Source organism: Halichoeres trimaculatus, unplaced genomic scaffold (assembly GCF_033239565.1).
Source record: "Halichoeres trimaculatus isolate MK-OKI-2021-1 unplaced genomic scaffold, fHalTri1.1 fHalTri1_scaffold_7, whole genome shotgun sequence".
Taxonomy (NCBI): domain Eukaryota; kingdom Metazoa; phylum Chordata; class Actinopteri; order Labriformes; family Labridae; genus Halichoeres; species Halichoeres trimaculatus.
This window is the reverse complement of record NW_027437185.1, coordinates 30019110-30037232: the sequence shown is the minus strand read 5'-3', so window position 1 is coordinate 30037232 and position 18123 is coordinate 30019110. Positions and strand designations below refer to the sequence as shown.

Genomic DNA, 18123 nt, shown 5'->3' with positions numbered 1-18123 from the left:
AGGCACAAATAGCAAAACCCCAGATCCCAAATAACACCCATCCCACAGATACCCACAAATGTCGAACACATACACACACATCCCTCCTTGCCCACCCTTACCCTCCCCTCCCTTACCCTCATCACACAATGGTCACTCACAGTCTTACAAACATAGAAACCAAAAACAGAAAAATAAAAAGAAGACAAAGATTGAAGAGTTAGACATATCAGAAACAAACATGATAAATGGCAAACAAAAAATAAATACATAAAAATAAATAAATAAATAAGTTAATAGAAAAACACAATCAAAAAATAGGTAAAAAGTGAAAGAGTAGAGGAAGTATCTCAGGGACACGCATCACTTTCAGGTGTTAGATCAAGGCTATCCACATACATTAAAAAAGGCTTCCAGGTATCATAAAAGGTTGCAAGGGACCCTTTAAGAGAATATCTCATCTTTTCCAGTTTAAGGCAACCTAAGATCTCCTGTACCCATTTGTTATGTGTTGGGGGAGAGGCATGTTTCCACTTAAGGAGGATAGCGCGTCTTGCATGGAGTGATGAAAAGGCAACGGCACGTCTTACTGTCGAGGGAGTGTTGGGGTTTTGAAGCAGGCCGAAAAGAGCTGTCAGTGGATCAGGAATAATGGGGGTGTGAAAGCATTCACTAAGAGTTTTAAAAATAGCTGTCCAAAAATTTGTGAGCCGGGGACAGGTCCAAAACATATGTAGGTGATTGGCAGGAGCTTGGTGGCACCTGTTACACTCATCCTTTTTATCAGAAAATATTTTGGCAAGCGTGGCGTTGGTGTAGTGTGCCCTGAAAAGAACCTTACATTGCAACAGACCATGTCTTGCACATATGGACGATGAGTGAACCAACTGTAATATTTTTGCCCACTTATCATCAGGTATGACGATGCCAAGGTCCTGTTCCCAGAAGGTCTTATAAGAAGTTGTGAGAGGTGGTTTCAAAGAATTAATTCTGTCAAAGATAACAGAGACAACCCGTTTGTGATATGGTGTAAGGACGAGGAATTGGTCAATTTCTGCTTCAGGGGGACGATTGGGAAAATGGGGAAACAGCTTCTGAATGAAATGTCTAATTTGAAAAAAACGAAAAAGGTGAGTGTTGGGCAGATTAAATTTAGCAGCAAGTGACGGGAAAGAGTGGAAAATATTCTTCTCATATAAATCGCTTATGGTTATAAGACCCTTTGTGGACCATGCACGAAAGACGGGATCAGAAAAAGAAGGGGGGAATATATGATTGTTTAAAATCGGTGCACAAGTCGAGGCCCTGTGGAGCCCAAAGTATTTTCGGAATTGGATCCATATCTTAATAGTGTCGGACACAATAGGGTTGTTGGAAACATTAGATGTCTTAATGGGAAGTTGTGAGCAGATAATTGAAAAGAGTGAGCTTTTGGATGATGAAATTTCTATGTGCACCCAGGGGGGACAGACCGCGAGGGATCTTGATCCGGACCAGAACAGGAGTCTTGCTATATTGCAGGCCCAGTAATATTGACGGAAGTCTGGGAGGGCAAGGCCACCTTCTAACCTAGGCAGTTGGAGGATTGTCCTTTTAAGGCGAGCAGGTTTATTATTCCAAAGGAAAGAGCTTACAAGATGATCTAGTTTGACGAAAAAGGATTTGCCTATAAAGACTGGAATGTGCTGAAAAAGATACAGCAACCTAGGTAAAACAATCATTTTTATGAGGTTAGTACGGCCAGCAACTGATAAGGGGAGGGAGGCCCAGCGGGAAAAGTCAAGTTTACATTTGTCCAGCAGTGGTTGAAAGTTTTTGGTAAATAAATGCTTAAAATTGTTTGTGATGAATATGCCTAAGTATCTAAATCCATCAAAGGTTACTTTGAAGGGGAAAGTAGACAAAGGGACAGTTTTGGCTAAGCAATTCACTGGAAACAATTCACTCTTTTGGAGATTTAGTTTGTAGCCGGATAGCTGGCTGAATCCATTGAGTATGTCTAGTATCGTGGGGAGAGAAGAAAGAGGATTAGAAATGAATAGTAAAAGATCGTCCGCATAAAGAGAGAGTTTATGAACTTGGCCATGTCTCAAAATGCCTTCGAAATTGTTGTTACTGCGGAGCCAGATGGCCAGAGGCTCGATAGCTAAGTTAAACAATAGGGGAGAAAGGGGGCACCCCTGCCGTGTGCCGCGCTGAAGGGGAAAAGGTTTAGAAAAGTTACCATTAGTGCCTATCCTTGCAGCTGGGGATGTATATAAAAGCTGAATCCAGGATATAAATTTTGGGTGGAAACCAAATTTTTCTAAAACAAAAAAAAGATAGCCCCATTCGACCCTATCGAAGGCCTTCTCTGCGTCGAGAGATACTACAACCTCAGGGGAACTGGACTGGGGAGAGTATATAATGTCAAGTAATCTCCTAGTATTAAAGAATGAGTGTCTACCTAAAGTGAACCCTGTCTGGTCAGGGGAGATAATGGATGGTATAACCTGCTGGAGGCGAGAGGAGAGGATTTTGGAGAGAATTTTAAAGTCAACATTCAATAAGGAAATTGGTCTGTAGCTACTGCAAAGAGATGGGTTTTTGTCTTTTTTGAGAAGTAAGGATATGGAGGCTATTGAGAGGGTGTCCGGGAGCCTGCCTGCCTTAAAAGAGTCGTTGTACATTTTAACTAGTATTGGGATGAGTTGAACAGAAAACGTCTTGTAGAATTCGACGGTGAAACCATCGGGGCCTGGAGACTTCCCATTTTGCATTGACCTGATGGCCTCCTGTACTTCTGAGGCTGTGATAGGGGAGCCCATTCCCTCCGATACAGATTCATCAATTTTAGGATACCTCAAAGAGGAGAGTGGGCTAGAGGGCAGTTTATCCGGTGAACATTCTGAAGTGTAGAGGTCAGAGTAGTACTCATAAAAAGCGAGGTTTATGTCAGATGGGTCTGAAACAGTTCTGCCTGAGGGTAAAGTAATTTGAGTTATAAGCCTAGAAGCTTGTACTGTTCTGGCTTGTTGTGCCAGGAGCCTGCCTGATTTGTCTCCCTGTTCAAAAAATTGTTGTTTAGTTTGTCTCAACTGTCTTTCTGCTGTGTGTGTAGTCATGAGATCATACTCTGAGTGCAGTAGGAGCCGTTTTTTGTATATGTCCGAAGAGGGGGTGGACGCATATAGTTTATCAAGGTTTAGTAGTTCTTCCTCAATTGTTTGGAGCCTTGCCCTCCTAGCCCTCCCCATCTGCGAGATGAATGAAATTGTCTGTCCTCGAATAACGGCCTTAAGGGCCTCCCAGAGAGTTCCACTCGAGACCTCATCTGTGTCATTAATTTCAAGATATGAACTTATTTGTTCACTTATGAAATCTTTAAATTTACTATCAGCCAAATTTTGAGAGGGGAATTTCCAAGGTCCGAATGAAACCTTAGGAGTTACAAAGTGGATGTCAGTGGAAGTGGGGGCATGATCGGAGATAGCTATGGTATGATATTCACAGGAACTGACTTGGTGTTGTAGTTTGTTGTCAATAAGAAAAAAGTCGATTCTTGAAAAGGTATGGTGTACATGTGAGAAAAAGGAGAAAGCTTTGCCATAGGGGTTTTTGAGTCTCCAAGGATCAGATATACCTAACTGAGATGCGTAATCCAATACTGTTTTAGCTGACTTCGAAAGTGGGGAGTGACCATCACGGGACCTATCTAGGGTAGGATCTTGAACCAGGTTGAAATCCCCACCTATGAGTAAGTGATGATCATCGAGATTGGGCAGTTTAGCAAAAAATTGGCTAAAAAAAGTTTCATCATCCCAGTTTGGGGCATATATAGAGGCCAGAACAACAGGAGTATTTTGAAGAGTACCTGTAACTATAACATAACGGCCATTTGTATCCTGAATGGTATGTGAATGTTTGAACATGACTTTTTTGGAAATGATAATTGCAGCCCCTCTTGACCTGTCTGAGAATTTTGAATGGAACAAATGACTCATCCAAGCTCTTTTAATACGGGTGATTTCAGATAATCTGAGGTGAGTTTCTTGTAGGAATATAACATCCCCCTTAAGATGTTGTAGACGTGCCATTACCTTACAGATTTTGATGGGTTTGTTCATGCCTTTTGTATTCCAGGAGATCAGGCGTAAATCCCTAGCAGACTGAGTCATACAGCTGGATTCTTAAAGCAACGGTAGTGTGGTAGAACGATGTGGAAGTCCTGTTCCTGAGACTGGAAGAGAAAGAAGGTAGAGAAAATAGAGGAAGAGAAGGCAAACAGACATACTGGGAAAAGAGAGAATAAAAAAAAAAAAAAAAAAAAAAAAAAAAAACACACACACACACACAACCCAAACCCACATAGTGACCAAACCCAATTTGAACCTTAATACAAACCGTTCTTGAGCGCTAAGTCTCAAACTTCCTAGGAACCTATCAACTTAGGTCTCGCACCCCTTGACTATGGTAAAGAACCCCAATTAGTTGTGCATAGAGGTAGGGGACAGTAGTCCAACAAATTGAACAACGCTTCAAGGTGAACAAATGTGAACAATGTTTGTTAAGAAACATAAAAGATAAACAGATTTAAAAGAGATAATAGCAGGATATTCCATTCAGTGAACATGACTCAATTTAGCCAAAAACATGTTAAACCAAATAGCCACTAGTTATCAATATGACAAAAGAGAAAGAATAAAGTTAAATAAATGAAAAAACACATAAATAAATAAATGTAAACAAAAGTCAGATCTCCGTAAGGTGCCATTAATGAGTCCTTGGCCTTGATTCGGGATGAAGTCCACAAAAGTGCAGACAAAGTCTGCTGTGATCTCCAGGCAAAAAAACCAAACAAACAAACAAACAAACAAAAACATTACAGTATAAGTGCCAAAAATAAGGTGCATATGAGGCGTAAAACTAAAAATGTAAAGTAAAATAGTATTTATAAACAGGAGAACAAACTAAGGGAGACCCTATTGGGATTAAAGCTATAGAAGCTCAATGACATAAACTAGATATTTTTATAAAACACAAAAAGTAAAAAAAAAAAAATAATATAAAAAAAAAAAAAAATAATAATAATAATAATAATAAGAGCCAGATCTCTGTGAAGTCCATGGCCTCGAATCGGGATGGAAAGTCAACAAAAGTGCAGATATGGTCTGCCGTGATCTCCCAGCAAAAACAAACAAACAAAAACATTACAGTATAAGTGCCAGAAATAAGGTGCATATGAGGCATAAAACTAAGGATGTGAAGTAGAATAGTATTTATGAACACGGGAACAAACTAAGGGAGACCCTATTTGGATTAATGCTATAGAAGCTTAATGACATAAACTAGATATTGTTATAGATTAGAAAACAAAAAAGAAAGCCAGATCTCCTTGAGATGCCATTAATAAGTCCGTGGTCTCGATCCGGGATGAAAAGTCAACAAAAGTGCAGACATAATCGTCAGTGATCTCACACATTAAGTGCAAGAGTGCAGCATAGCAGCAAAGTCTGTAGGCTAGTTAGCCCATGTTAGCATCGGATCGCCGGTGGTTGAGCGTTAATAGGAATGACACAGAAAAGCGTATCAAGTAGAACTAGGGGGACCCAGAGCTCATAGAAGAGATGAATTGTTTGGCTTCTGCAACCGAGGCGAATTTCTTCTTACCCCCTTCCTTGGTCGTGATGGTTAGCCTAGCAGGGTATAACAGGGCTGGTTTGAGGCCAAGATTGTAGAGTTCTGAGAGCACCTCCCGGTACTTGCTTCGTTGTTCCACCACTTCAGGAGCGTAGTCCTCAAAAATAGCTATCTGAGACCCCCGGTATTGAAGTTTACCTCTTCTGGATCTGGCCTCTCGGATGATCATCTCCTTCTGTTGGTAGCGGTGTAGCCTGATAATAACGGCCCGTGGTCTTTCCCCTGGCTTGGGCTTAGCAGTCAGCGCTCTGTGAGCTCGATCCAGCTCCGGTGGTGAGGGTAGGATGTCGGTCCCCAGGACTTCGGCCAGTAGATCCGAAAAAAAAGCAGTGGGGCGAGGCCCCTCGATCGCCTCGGGCAACCCCACGATCCTGATATTATTGCGGCGGCTTCGGCATTCTAGGTCAGTGACTTTGGCCTGTAGCTTAGCCTGGTTATCCATCAGAGCGGCACAGGTTGTCTCCAGAGTGAGCAAACGTTCATCTTGGAGGTTGGCATTTGACTCCAACGAGACAATTTTTTGACCATGTTCAGTTACCGCAGATTGTATGCAGTCAAACTTCGCTTCTAGTGTGGTGAAAGCAGTCTTAAACTCAGCGAGGATAGCCGTCCGGTGTTCGTCTAAGATGCTAGCTATAGCATCCATGCTGACGGAGCCATTAGCCGTAGCTTCGTTAGCCTTCGCGGTATCAGCTTTGGCGTTCGAGTCTTTTCTGAGCGATTTGTTCAGTTTTGATGCCATGTTCGAATTGAAAAGGTAAAACTGAAGATATACTGTCCAATAATTATGAGTAGAGGATGGAGTTACGGGGCTGAAAATGTCAAAATTGTAAGAGTTTAGGGAGCGAAACCCAGACTACGTCTACTCCATGCGTCCCTCAAACCGGAAGTCATAAAGTCACATATTTTGACTAAACTAACAGGAGAATAGTAATAAAAAACAAACTTAACTTGTGCCCTTTGCCTGAAATCACATTGACATTGACAGAACATCTCCCTGAAACTGGACAAAAAGCTTAAGTTGTCCTATGATAAATTCAAACTGTTATTTTCTTAATGTTTCCGAATTATATTGTAAAAAAGCAAATCAGATGTTTTACATTACATATGAGCAGCCTATGGCTGAGAATGACATGTTCTTTGCTGCATTGCAATATATAATTTTAACACTGTGCCAGCAGCAGATATATTCCTTAGATGATATCAGGGCAGTTAAGTGGAGTGATATAGCACCTGTCACTTAGATGGAGTGAGTGAATGCTACCTGGAGTTACATGTGAAGGATCTCAGCTGCTATTCGTTCCATTTCAAGGACAGGAACAGGTCAATGATGATTTTGGCTCTGGGCACGTGAAAATGCAGGGTACAGAGAGCGTCTGTTAAACTCAGTGCAGTGTGGAAAGGGACCAAGAGAAGCTAAATAAGATATTTATTTTAGTCATTTCAATTTTTTGTAGTCTTATGGGGCTTGGAACTCTGAGCATTTTTCTGGCTAATTAACACCAAACTAGATAATATTCAGATCCACCTCTGAGTGTTGTTTACTTACCTTTGGCTGTATTTTGGGTGGTAGCATAATGAGCAAATAAGTCCAGACAACAGAATTGATTCTTGGCCTTTTCTGGAAAGTTATTCCTGACCCATACTTGATACGCAGCATGTCATTTCTGCTTATGGTCATCTTACATGTCTAATACCAGTCCAGTTTGGTGGTTTTAGCTGAAACAAACAAACATGTGATGTTGAGACAAGTCACAACATCACATGACTCTTCTGACAAAGACAGCAGGAAGTTTGGAGTCGAAACATATTAAGGTAGAAAAAATAAATAAATAAAATAAATAAATAAAATCTAGTTATAAGGACTGTCTTCCTTTAATTCAGGACGGGATACTATGATTGGAAGCAACAGCTCTCCTGCACCCCAAAAGACAACCTCCAGGCAACAAATTGCCTTTGATGAACAAGGCAAATAAGTTTTAATATCCGCACTTTTAATCCTGCAAGGGCAAAGGGTTTGTCCAATGCTACATCATGAGGACTGAATCTGAAATTTTTCCTCCTGTAGCGCAGCTGTAACCGGATCCACCTTTCAACACCCTTGAATAAACCCACCCTGGGAAAGGTAGCAGTGTGGTGACCTGATAATTGGAAGAAACCCTCAGGTCCTCATTTTTAGAAATGGAAACTATTTCTGTCCACCGGTCCAAAGGCACAGACCCAGACCTCTAAAAGATACTGGAAAGACTCATCAGCTGAGACAGCCAGACAATATCCAATGTCATATGGAATTTTTGACATGAAAGATTTATCAATAACTTGATATCCTTTTTCTATTTTCATTTCTATTTTTGACCCATTCACCTATATCAGCATGCTATCATTGTTACTTTTGAAAAATTACATTTTATGGGAGTAGGTACATGAAACATCCTAAATTTTCATTTACACGCCAAGATTCTTAATAGAATAGAGTAGAATAGAAAACATTTTATTTATCCTTGAGGGGAAATTTAGGAGGAGTCACAGCAGCAATCAAGAAAACAAAAGCAAGAAAGTGTATTGAAAGTGCAAAAAGGTCCGTAACAAGATAGATGATGACAGCTTGGCCACCATTGTCCAGTTCAGCCAGCCTCCACCTCACAGAGTCCAGGACTGAGCTTCTTCAGCAGTCTGTTCACTCTCTGTCTCCTGGATCCTGTCCGCTCACAGCAGGTGAAGTTCTTCCAATGTGGCGTTGGTGTCTGGTGTTAGCTCTGTTAGCCATGTCTGTGAATAGCATGATGCTACTCTGCCTTCTGGTATTCCCTCTGTTGCTGGGTCAGCACAGCTAGCTCGTCCACTAGAGATAGAGCGATGTCGTCACTTCTTAGCTCACACCTAAGAACCAGCACGTCGTCCCCTCCTCCTTCTCCCTACCTTGTGGGAAACATCAGGCCTTGCACCGATTAGCATTGACATATTACAAGCTGCTTACAGCTGATTTAACATGTAAACAATGCGGCCATGGTTACATGTGGGATCTCCAGACAAACACAGGAGCAAAAATATTACTGAAGACATAACGAGTTTGGTGTCCATGACCAACAAATGAACCATACAAAGTAATGATCCACTCCAAATGCAAAAATGATGAAAAGGAGATGAAAAATTACAGAAACGGACAAGAAAGAGAGAGGTGCTGTAACAGGCAACCACAACGGAGCAGTGCCAGGCAACATGTCATTAAAGAAAATCAACAGCAAGAAAACATCAACACCTCCTTAATATAAACATTTTAGGTGGCCAGTTTGTGGAGTTAGTTTAATAAATAAAGGCTTTTAATCTCATGTTGCTGAAGACAAAACAGAGACAGTTTTTTTTTTTAATAAAAAGGAGAGTAAAGTTAATATTCTATATCCAATATCTGTCATCTGATCTGCACTGTGCATTATTGTTATTTCAGCTGACTATCAAATTGATCAGAGTATAGAGTAGCTCCATGTTTGGCACCAAGCAGACACTGCTGGTGCTTGGTTTCATGCTTTAATGTCCAGAGTCTCTGTTTTTGGTGCAGAAAGATCTGAGCCTCGAATGGAATAGTGTAGCACTGAATGGGTCAGCTGCCCCACACAGGGACATTTATACAGTGTTGACTGTAATACAAGCTGGAAGTTATTGCACTTTCACAGAGGCTTTCAATAACAATGCTCCCCACCTAGCTGTGATAGAATAATAAAACTGGTCCATAGACTGGAAGCAGCTCACATACAAGCCATCGAAACATGAGAACAGCGATCACTCAGACTGAGCGAGTGTCTGCCTCTCACTGTTGCTGTCGCTGTTGAGTCACTTACCCTGGCTTTTGATGCACAATGATCTCTTCATCGTGTATAAACAATTCCCTCACCAAGTATTTGCTGAACTCTTCACACACTCCACACTTTATTTTCCACACTCTTTGCTTTTGTATACAGGCTGCACTTCCAGGAACTTAACGTGCTAGTGCTGCGCTGTAACTTCTCGTATTCCTCTAAGCATTTATTGTGACAGCCTTGAGAATAACAAGCTGTAGTAGGCAAGTACCACTTCATTCTAGCAAAATGTATGTGTAGTACAACAAGTGTGCAAGAAGAGCAACATGCAGGAGACTTCATGAAAGGTGACCTGAACTGCTGAAGCTTTCTTTCTTGCTTATCCCTTTTATAAACCCCAAGGTTAGAAGCCTAGTAAACATGTTTTGATTGCTGGAGTAAGATTATTTAAAATAATATTATTTTTATCAGCTGCCATGAATAATTTTCAGCTTGTGCATCTTTTGTGGACAAGGCAATGTTCCTTTTGTCCTTGCTTATGCCCATATGTAGCGAAAACACTAATCCTGCTTCCTTTCAACTGTCAAATTAACCTTGCACAAACATTAAGGAAAATTAAATCATCCACCATTGGAAAGCCTGTTAATTTCCCTCTAAATGTGTCCATATTTGTAAGGAATATACATTTGTTAAATGAGCAGCGGAGCTGAGTTTGTTGCTTGCGCACATGGAAAAAAATCTTCTTTGCAAATGTCAAGGAGCTTGTTCTGGTGTTGCTATTGACTCTGGTTTAAAACCCCCAACAATGAGGTGCCCCATTTGCATCTGAAAGTCCCCCAAAAAAATTCACTGAAACTTTTTCCCGATGGACTGTTTGCTCTGGCCAGTGATATAGGAGCATCCTTTTTTCAAGGCCAGTTAGGCCTGGGATGAAAGTCAATAAATCAATTTATCGCACAGTAAATTAAATGAACTCAGTATTTTTTTGGCCTCAATATATAGAATAGAATAGAAACGAATAGAATAGAAACGAATAGAATAGAATAGAAAATACTTTTTTTTATCACCGGGGGGAAATTCAGGAGTCACAGCAGCAATCAAGAAAACAAAAAATATCGCCATGTGCATGCGTTTTTGTTGTCTTCATCCCTCGCCTACAAATAGGCTGGATATCAAGAGGGTTCACTCTGCATCGCTCTCAGCTCCTGTAGCGGAATGAACAGAGTGAACCCTCTTGTCAGTCATCTGAAATCATTGTCTCTTGGGGGAGGCTGGGCTGCTAGCATCAGGCTAGCCTAAATGCACAGACCATGTAAGGGCAACGCAGGCTAATGTAGCAGAAATTAGGAGGAAAAAGATGATTGTAAAGTGAAATGCCACAGCCTCAGAGTAGAGTGAATGAGCAAGGTGAGCGCATCAACACGTACGAGCCAGTGTGCAGCAACAAAAAAAGGCAGCACAACAAACCCCCATACCCATCTTAAGCACAATCCCTCCACACAGTTTTTCCAGCTGGGGAAGAAACTGAACCTGCAGATTCAGAGCCTTCGTCCTGACAGTCAACACTCACTGAGGAGTTTGAGCAACAACGTAAATACAAACAGAACCGTGCAAAATGGTGTGCGCTAACAGAAAGTGTTATCTGAATGCTTAAAATTGAGACAACTGGACTGTTTATGGTTTGGGATGAAGCTGATGAAGCCTCATGGATGAGAACGTCTTAAATAGTTAAACATCTATAAAAATATCTTGAAATATTTATAATAAAAGGGATAGACCGATTATCGGCTGGGCAGATTATTGGGGCCGGTTTTTGGCATTTTGACGCATATCGGATATCGGCCTTTTTTTTAATCCAATGGTTGAGAAGAAACAAATTTAAAACTGCGTTGTTGCGGCTCTGATACAGCCGCTCTGCTGTCTGCAGTCACTACTCAGTCCCTGGCACTGTCCCATCCACAGTACCATTTGATTGGTTACAAGCAGAGCCATGGCTTGGAAAACAGCCAATCGGCAGTGCAGTTATTACAGTTATTGCAGTTACATTGAAATTTAGAAAACTTTATTTACTGTAGAAAACTTTAGCTATTTGCTTAAAAGTATTTAAATGAAGTTAAGTGTTGGAGTTTGTATTATTCAAAATTTTTACACCAATATTTGCACGTTTATTGCAAATTAATATCAGCTTCAAAAATCGGTTACCAGCCTCCTTGACTACAAATAATCAGTATCGGTATTGGCCCCGAAAAATCTGTATTGGTCTATCGCTATCACAAAATGTATTATCAGTTTAGTCTGATTCAAAACCAGTTTAAAAACTCCTAACAGCAGCTTTAAGGCAGCAGCCAAAGCTCCCTAATATACAACTTTATTGATATGGGACACTCTGATATAAATGCAGGATTGGTTCAAAAACTCAAATCTTGATGGCTGTTTGAATCTTCTGGCCATCCGTGAGGTCTCTGTCCTGGGTTTCCCCCTTCACATCTCTATCTTCACGTTTGCCACGTGCTGGACTGTTGACCTATCCAGGGTGCATGCTGCCTTTCAAGTAATGTAAAATGAGATAGACTCCCGTCCCCGCTGTGACCCTTAGCATGAGAAGCTGTATAGAAATTGGATGTATGCATGAATATTTGCTCATGCATAGCTACATCTGCTGTGGCTGCACAAGTTTGGAAGTTAGTGAAGTCTTTCGGGGACTGAATGTCATTCCACTGGAGGACAGATGGTCATTTCACTGCAAGACATTTTGACTTTGTTGCATTAAGTTTTTCAGTTTTCACATCATTACAGACTTTAAAAGACATCCAATCAACATAAATAAAATGTTTGGCCTGAATTCAGCTGTGAAATGCAAACATTTTACTACAGTGATGATAATTATGACGCACTTCCATTTAGTGAGTCGTTATACCACACAATATAACATTAAAACCTCTTCTCTCAGACCGGCTATGAATTTTTCATTCTGCCTGCGGGATTTACATGAATGTGAAAAGTAACACAATTTGGTGGCACTTAACTAGAGGATTATAACCATCAATATTAGATGAACAAGTTCTCCCCAAGTTAATGAAACCCTTGAATGTATGCCCACATCAGGAGGAAAGGCTGATCGGGAATAAATCTGATCTCTTTACATTGGCCTGAAGAAACAAGTAGATCTTGTTTGAATGAAAAGTTGAGGTTAGCTGCTAGCTTCCAAGCTCTGTATTCATGCACATAATATATGGGATAGCAAGTGAGAGGTATGCCAGCAGCCTGGTGCAGCCCTTATATGTTATTATTACTCCGAAAAGGAGTCCTAGCAGTAGTGATGTTAATATACACATTGTTCTAAGTGTTTGTAGTTGAAAAAGCATGTTGTCCACCGAGGCAGTTTCTTTGATGAACAGAGATAGGGTTCTTTATTGCCTCAGGACAAGCACTCTAGAAGTACCATATCTCATTTTCTTTGTGGTAACTTTGGGGACTTTTAGAAGGCAAGCTGCAGAGGGCCTGAGGGTGTACGTGAGGGGACAGAAAATGATAGACGGTCTGGGATGCAGGGAGGAGTCAAAACATTTAGTGCCTTAAAAACCTTGAAGGAGGACCGCATTATGTTGCAACCTGCAGCAACACATACATTTTTGATGAAAAATTTTCTGCACCGACAATTCCCTCCCCTCCTTTTCGTTTATGCCTATTCATTTCTCCTTCCAACACTATTAGAGAGAGGGTAAACACGGAGCAGACAGCAGACATGTTCCACAAACAGCTGTTGCAAAGCTTCTCATTTGCATTCTGTTTAAATGAGTGCACCTTCTCTGTTGAAGTTATTTATTATTAAAGACTCCTGCTTACGTACATGCATTTGTTCTGGATACATCAAGCTTTTTTCCTCTCACTTAAAGCATCAATGTTTAGATCAGTGTTCACTGAGATACAGAAGCACCAGTGGATGCCTTACAGCATTGGTTTCCAAAGTGGGGGGCGCCAGGGAGCACAAGGGGGGCCTCAGAAAATATCAGGGAAAGGAAAAAATAGAATCTATTTATTTATTTGTTTTTTTTATTTATATTTTTATTAAGGTTTCTTCTTTTTATTTGTAACCATTTGTCCTGGACATACAAAACATCAAGTGCTGGATTCACATGTTTCCAATTGTACCTATCAGCACCTCATGTGACAACTGCAACTTCGGCATGACAGTGTCATAATCTGTGTCAACCTGGTGGTTTGCGCCTGTTATTAAACTATCTACAATACTAAACTGAACTTTGAGGCTCATCCCCTGTCTACTGACTACATGTGAGAAAGAAGTATCCTAATTTGGCTGACAGAGCCCAAAAATGCCTTCTCCTGTTCCCAACACTTCTGTCAGACTAGCTTTTGTTTGTTAATAATTTCCTTTTCCTAACAAATCTGATAATTATCAAAAAGTGAATAAAAGTTTGAAAATACTTTCTTAAAGTTGACATTTCTCTACATACATACATTCTGAAGCATTGTCTGTTGGCTTCCAAAGGGGGTTTTCAGCCAGAGGCAAATGCTGTTTGGGGGACCCTGGCATAGTTAAGTTTGGGAACCCTTGCCTTACAGCACCACCAATTGAACAGTAAAGCTGTTCCAGTCTTCAAAATGCAAGAGTTGTCTTTTAAAATCAAAACATCAATACAATTTTAGATAACTGTTTCAAGACATGTTGCACAAACTTAATTTTGCTTTTTTCCTTGAAAGTGAAGCATAGGTGGCAGAAAATTGAAGCATTTGTTAAACTTTTGGCTCCTTAAACACTGGAGTGGTGTTCCAGCCTATGCAAGATTTTAGGCTGTCAATGATTAACTCCTTAGTTCAGATTAGTCGCTTGAACTCCTTAACTGAACAACGTTTTTTACTTCTTCAATTATATTTAAAATTCCCTTTTTTTTTAAGCACCAAACACTTTTGAATTTCATGCTAACAGTGCAGAAAGAAAGTTTTTCTAAGCAAAAATGGTGTTGTTTCAAAACGCTGTGGTGTTGTTATTTTTCCATCACAGTGGCAGCAGTAAGAAGAAGCTGGAAGACACTGTGATGGCACAACTACGGTGTACTGGAAGGGACAAAATAGCATTCAAACAAACAAAAAACAAACAAACCGCAAAATAAGTATAGTTGTTTCAAGCCTTAATCACATTGCAGCTAATGCAGTAACACTGACAGCCCTCATTAAACAAGACAAAATGAAAAAAACAACAAAGATTCATCTTAGTTTTTTGCTCCTTTGCAGAGTCATCTTTCTGCTTTGCTTTGGTCATTACTGAAACGGACTGAATTGGATTACAGTGGAAAATCTGTATTGTCCAGAAGGGGTTAGTTTGCAACAAGATGCCCATACTGAATATATAAAGGCAGTAAAAGTTCACTGTACATGGGAATGTCATTGTGACAGCCTGACTGTGAGGAACTAAACCCTGAGCACCAACAGTAGCGTACGTATGAGGGGAATGATCATTAACACGTTTTGATCCTTATACCTGATCTTTTATTTATTTTAATTAAAGAAACACAGTTATTAGCCTTCAACACCTGAAATACAGCAGGAAGAAACTTAGCTTGGAAGTTCGACAAACTGTTAAAATGTAATGAATACATAACTCCACACATATGTTATGAGAGCAACGGATATACTTTTATTTACACCTTCTTTACTGCCTGACATGATCATTTTCGGGTCCCTCAACTTCTCACTGCAGGGAACAAAGCAGGGCTCTTTTTTGCAGTGTATTCCTCACACACCTTATTGAGGTCTCACAGCATTCCCAGGATCTCATATTGCAGTTATGCCATTTAATCAAGTGAATTTCTCCTCACAAATATTGGTTCCATTTCCAGCTCTCTGAAGGCTGGCATTACCATCATAACCAGGGAGAATAAACAAAGACTTTGGATTTACTCAATTGTGCTCCCTCAGCCATGTCGCCTCCTTTTCCTCTTTGTTGTTCTCGTCTCTCATTTACTCCTACCTTCTCTGTATCATATGTGCATTCAGACGACTGCTTTGTTATTCTGCTGAAAACCCAGCCACTTTGTTCTTTTCCTTTTAATGGCCTTAAATATTGGCAAAGTACATGCAGGAAGGGAACAATCAAACTGACGTTCATGAATACACAACATTAAAATGCTTTGTTTTTCAATAAGAAAACAGATCATCTACGCCAAGAAACAATAACTCATAAATGAATTTGGTTTGTTTGTTAATGAAGTTTGAGAAATTGTCGGTTGGGGATTGCATTGTGTTCTTATTTAGTCACATATCAAAGAAATACCTTACCTCAACTTTGCCAGGTGCCTCAGGCTAATGCATCTCATCCCTAATCGAGGGTCTCTTCCGACTCACTGAGTCAATACGAATGACTTTAATACTCAAACCATTATTATTTCAAATCATTGTCAAAAGAGAGGGATAAATCATTGGCTTATGCCTCGCTAATGTTAGAAAATTGCCCCATGCATTCTACGTTATTGACAGTCAGGAGCCTGAAAACAAGTAATGCTAATGACATAATCTGGCCGTGACCACACCACCCCTCAAGCTCTCCCTCATGTGCCTCCCTGTCTTCCTCCAGCTCAGACAAACGGGCTCATCTGTACTGGATCATTTGCCGTCTCCTGATACGCTGCGGTTTATAGCCAATTATCTCCCGCGATCCATTATCGATTACGGCGTTATCTTTCTTGCATTGCTTAATCTTTTGGCACAGGAACACAGCAGCTCACTGAGGGGGGGCTGGATACAAAGTGCTCAGCAATGGGAACAGTAGTGAAGACGGATGAGTGCTCATTTTCTCCAGGATGTGTACAGTTAAATTCAACTTCATTCAGACTGTATTCAGTAGCGGGGAAGGAAGGGTGTTTTTTTAGATGCAGCACTCTCTGCTTGGAATTAAAAACTACAACAGTCAATTTATCCAAGTGAGCGTTAAACCTCTGATATTAGTCTGTGTGACTGATTTCCTTTCAGCCTAATGTGATATTGTTTGTGTTAACTTCCCTCTGTGAATCAACATGGCTCGCAATAAAATGGAGTGGAGCAATAACTGTTTGACTAACTGATTTCTTTGTTGCTCTTTTTTATAGTTGGGTGAACAACTTTGGTCATGAGGGTCTTGGACTTCTTTTGGATGCTCTGGAGAAGCTTCTGGACAAGAAACAGTGAGTGATTCAATACCAAGAAATTCCTCTCTGTCTTTCTCTAGTTTTTTTAAGGCCCAGCTCCTGTTCTTCACAATAATTGCCTTATCTTTCTCTCATTTCACAGACAAGAGATCATAGACAAAAGGAACCAACACAAACTTATCCAATGTTTGAAAGCCTTCATGAACAATAAGGTTTGTATGACGATAACATTATCAGTTGACTCTCTTAGAAAACAATCTTTATGTCACTAGATAAAAGTATTGAAACTAGCCTCACTTTTTAACTAGTGCAGGGTTAAGGTAATGTCTAGGGTTTGGAGTTTTCATCCCAGGCTCAGGTGACCAAGCCTCTGAACCTTATTTGAGTCCAGACTCTGACAAACCTGCACTAATAGGACAGCCAAATTAAGCTAATTTTACCATTTCGAGCCCACAGTCTCGGGTCTTGTAATTATCCTTTTTGGGAACGGCTGCCTCATTTCTCAAAAGTGGCACACATTTCAAGGATAGATGAACTATTGATATTACCTCTCTGAGTAATCCCTGCATGTGGTCATCTCTGCCCGTTTCTCAAGACTTAAAGGTACGGGAGCAGACTATATGCATTTGTCCCTACAGTCCTGTCCTGAATTGAATTAATTCATCATCCTCTCCATTTACTCCCATGGCCTCGTTGTCCCTACTTAAAAGCAAATTAAGCCTAACTATAACTCACGTAGAGCCTTTGTATAATTCTTTTTTTTTCTCCCTTAAAGTGAATGTTCTCCTTGAATGCAAATGCTCTCATTATTTATACCCAACGGACCTTTTCCCCACTCTACACCCTTTCTCTTTCATGTCTTACAGTATGGACTGCAAAGGATCCTGGGAGACGAGCGGAGCCTGTTGCTGCTGGCTCGAGCAATTGACCCCAAGCAGACCAGCATGATGACAGAGATAGTCAAAATCCTGTCTGCTTTTTGTATTATCGGGGAAGAAAATATGTAAGTTTATACATCTCACCATGGTTGCATTCAGAGAGATGCCTCAACAGATAATCTCTGAAGAGTTGTATTTGTAATACACTGCTACTACTGTTGAAAGAATCAGACCTTAATATAAAAGCAAAGAGTGTTTATAGAATATAAGGCTAGAAAAAAAAACATCTGAAACAATTTCTGGTAACAATCTTATGGTATTTTGAGTAAATTATGACTTCTGCTTTGAACATGTTTCATGCAAATTTAACCTGGACACATATTGAAACAAAACTACAGTTATGTACTCAATTTTCTACGTACCTTTGAAAAATACCATACCAGTTCAATTCTGCATGACACAATGCTGGATGTTATTTTATAATAGTACAGTGCTCTGTACAATAGAATAGAATAGAATAGAATAGAATAGAATAGAATAGAAAAACCTTATTGATCCCAAACTGGGAAATTGTTGTGTCAACAGCAGTGATCGATGGAGTCAGTAGAAAAATACCAAAAAAAAAAAAAGAATAAAATAAAATACATACAT

The 18123-nt window shown here is 40.2% G+C and overlaps 1 protein-coding gene across 8 annotated transcripts in view; it reads left to right on the top strand.

Annotated features, from left to right (window-relative positions):
• Window positions 1-18123, top strand: part of diaph2 (diaphanous-related formin 2) — a 483641-nt gene that overhangs the window by 126670 nt on the left and 338848 nt on the right. For all 8 annotated transcript variants that reach the window (XM_074674141.1, XM_074674142.1, XM_074674143.1 and 5 more), the window contains 3 exons: window positions 16556-16630; window positions 16737-16806; window positions 17461-17597. In XM_074674141.1, coding sequence (XP_074530242.1) covers window positions 16556-16630; window positions 16737-16806; window positions 17461-17597 — 282 coding nt within the window. The remainder of the gene's footprint in view (window positions 1-16555; window positions 16631-16736; window positions 16807-17460; window positions 17598-18123) is intronic.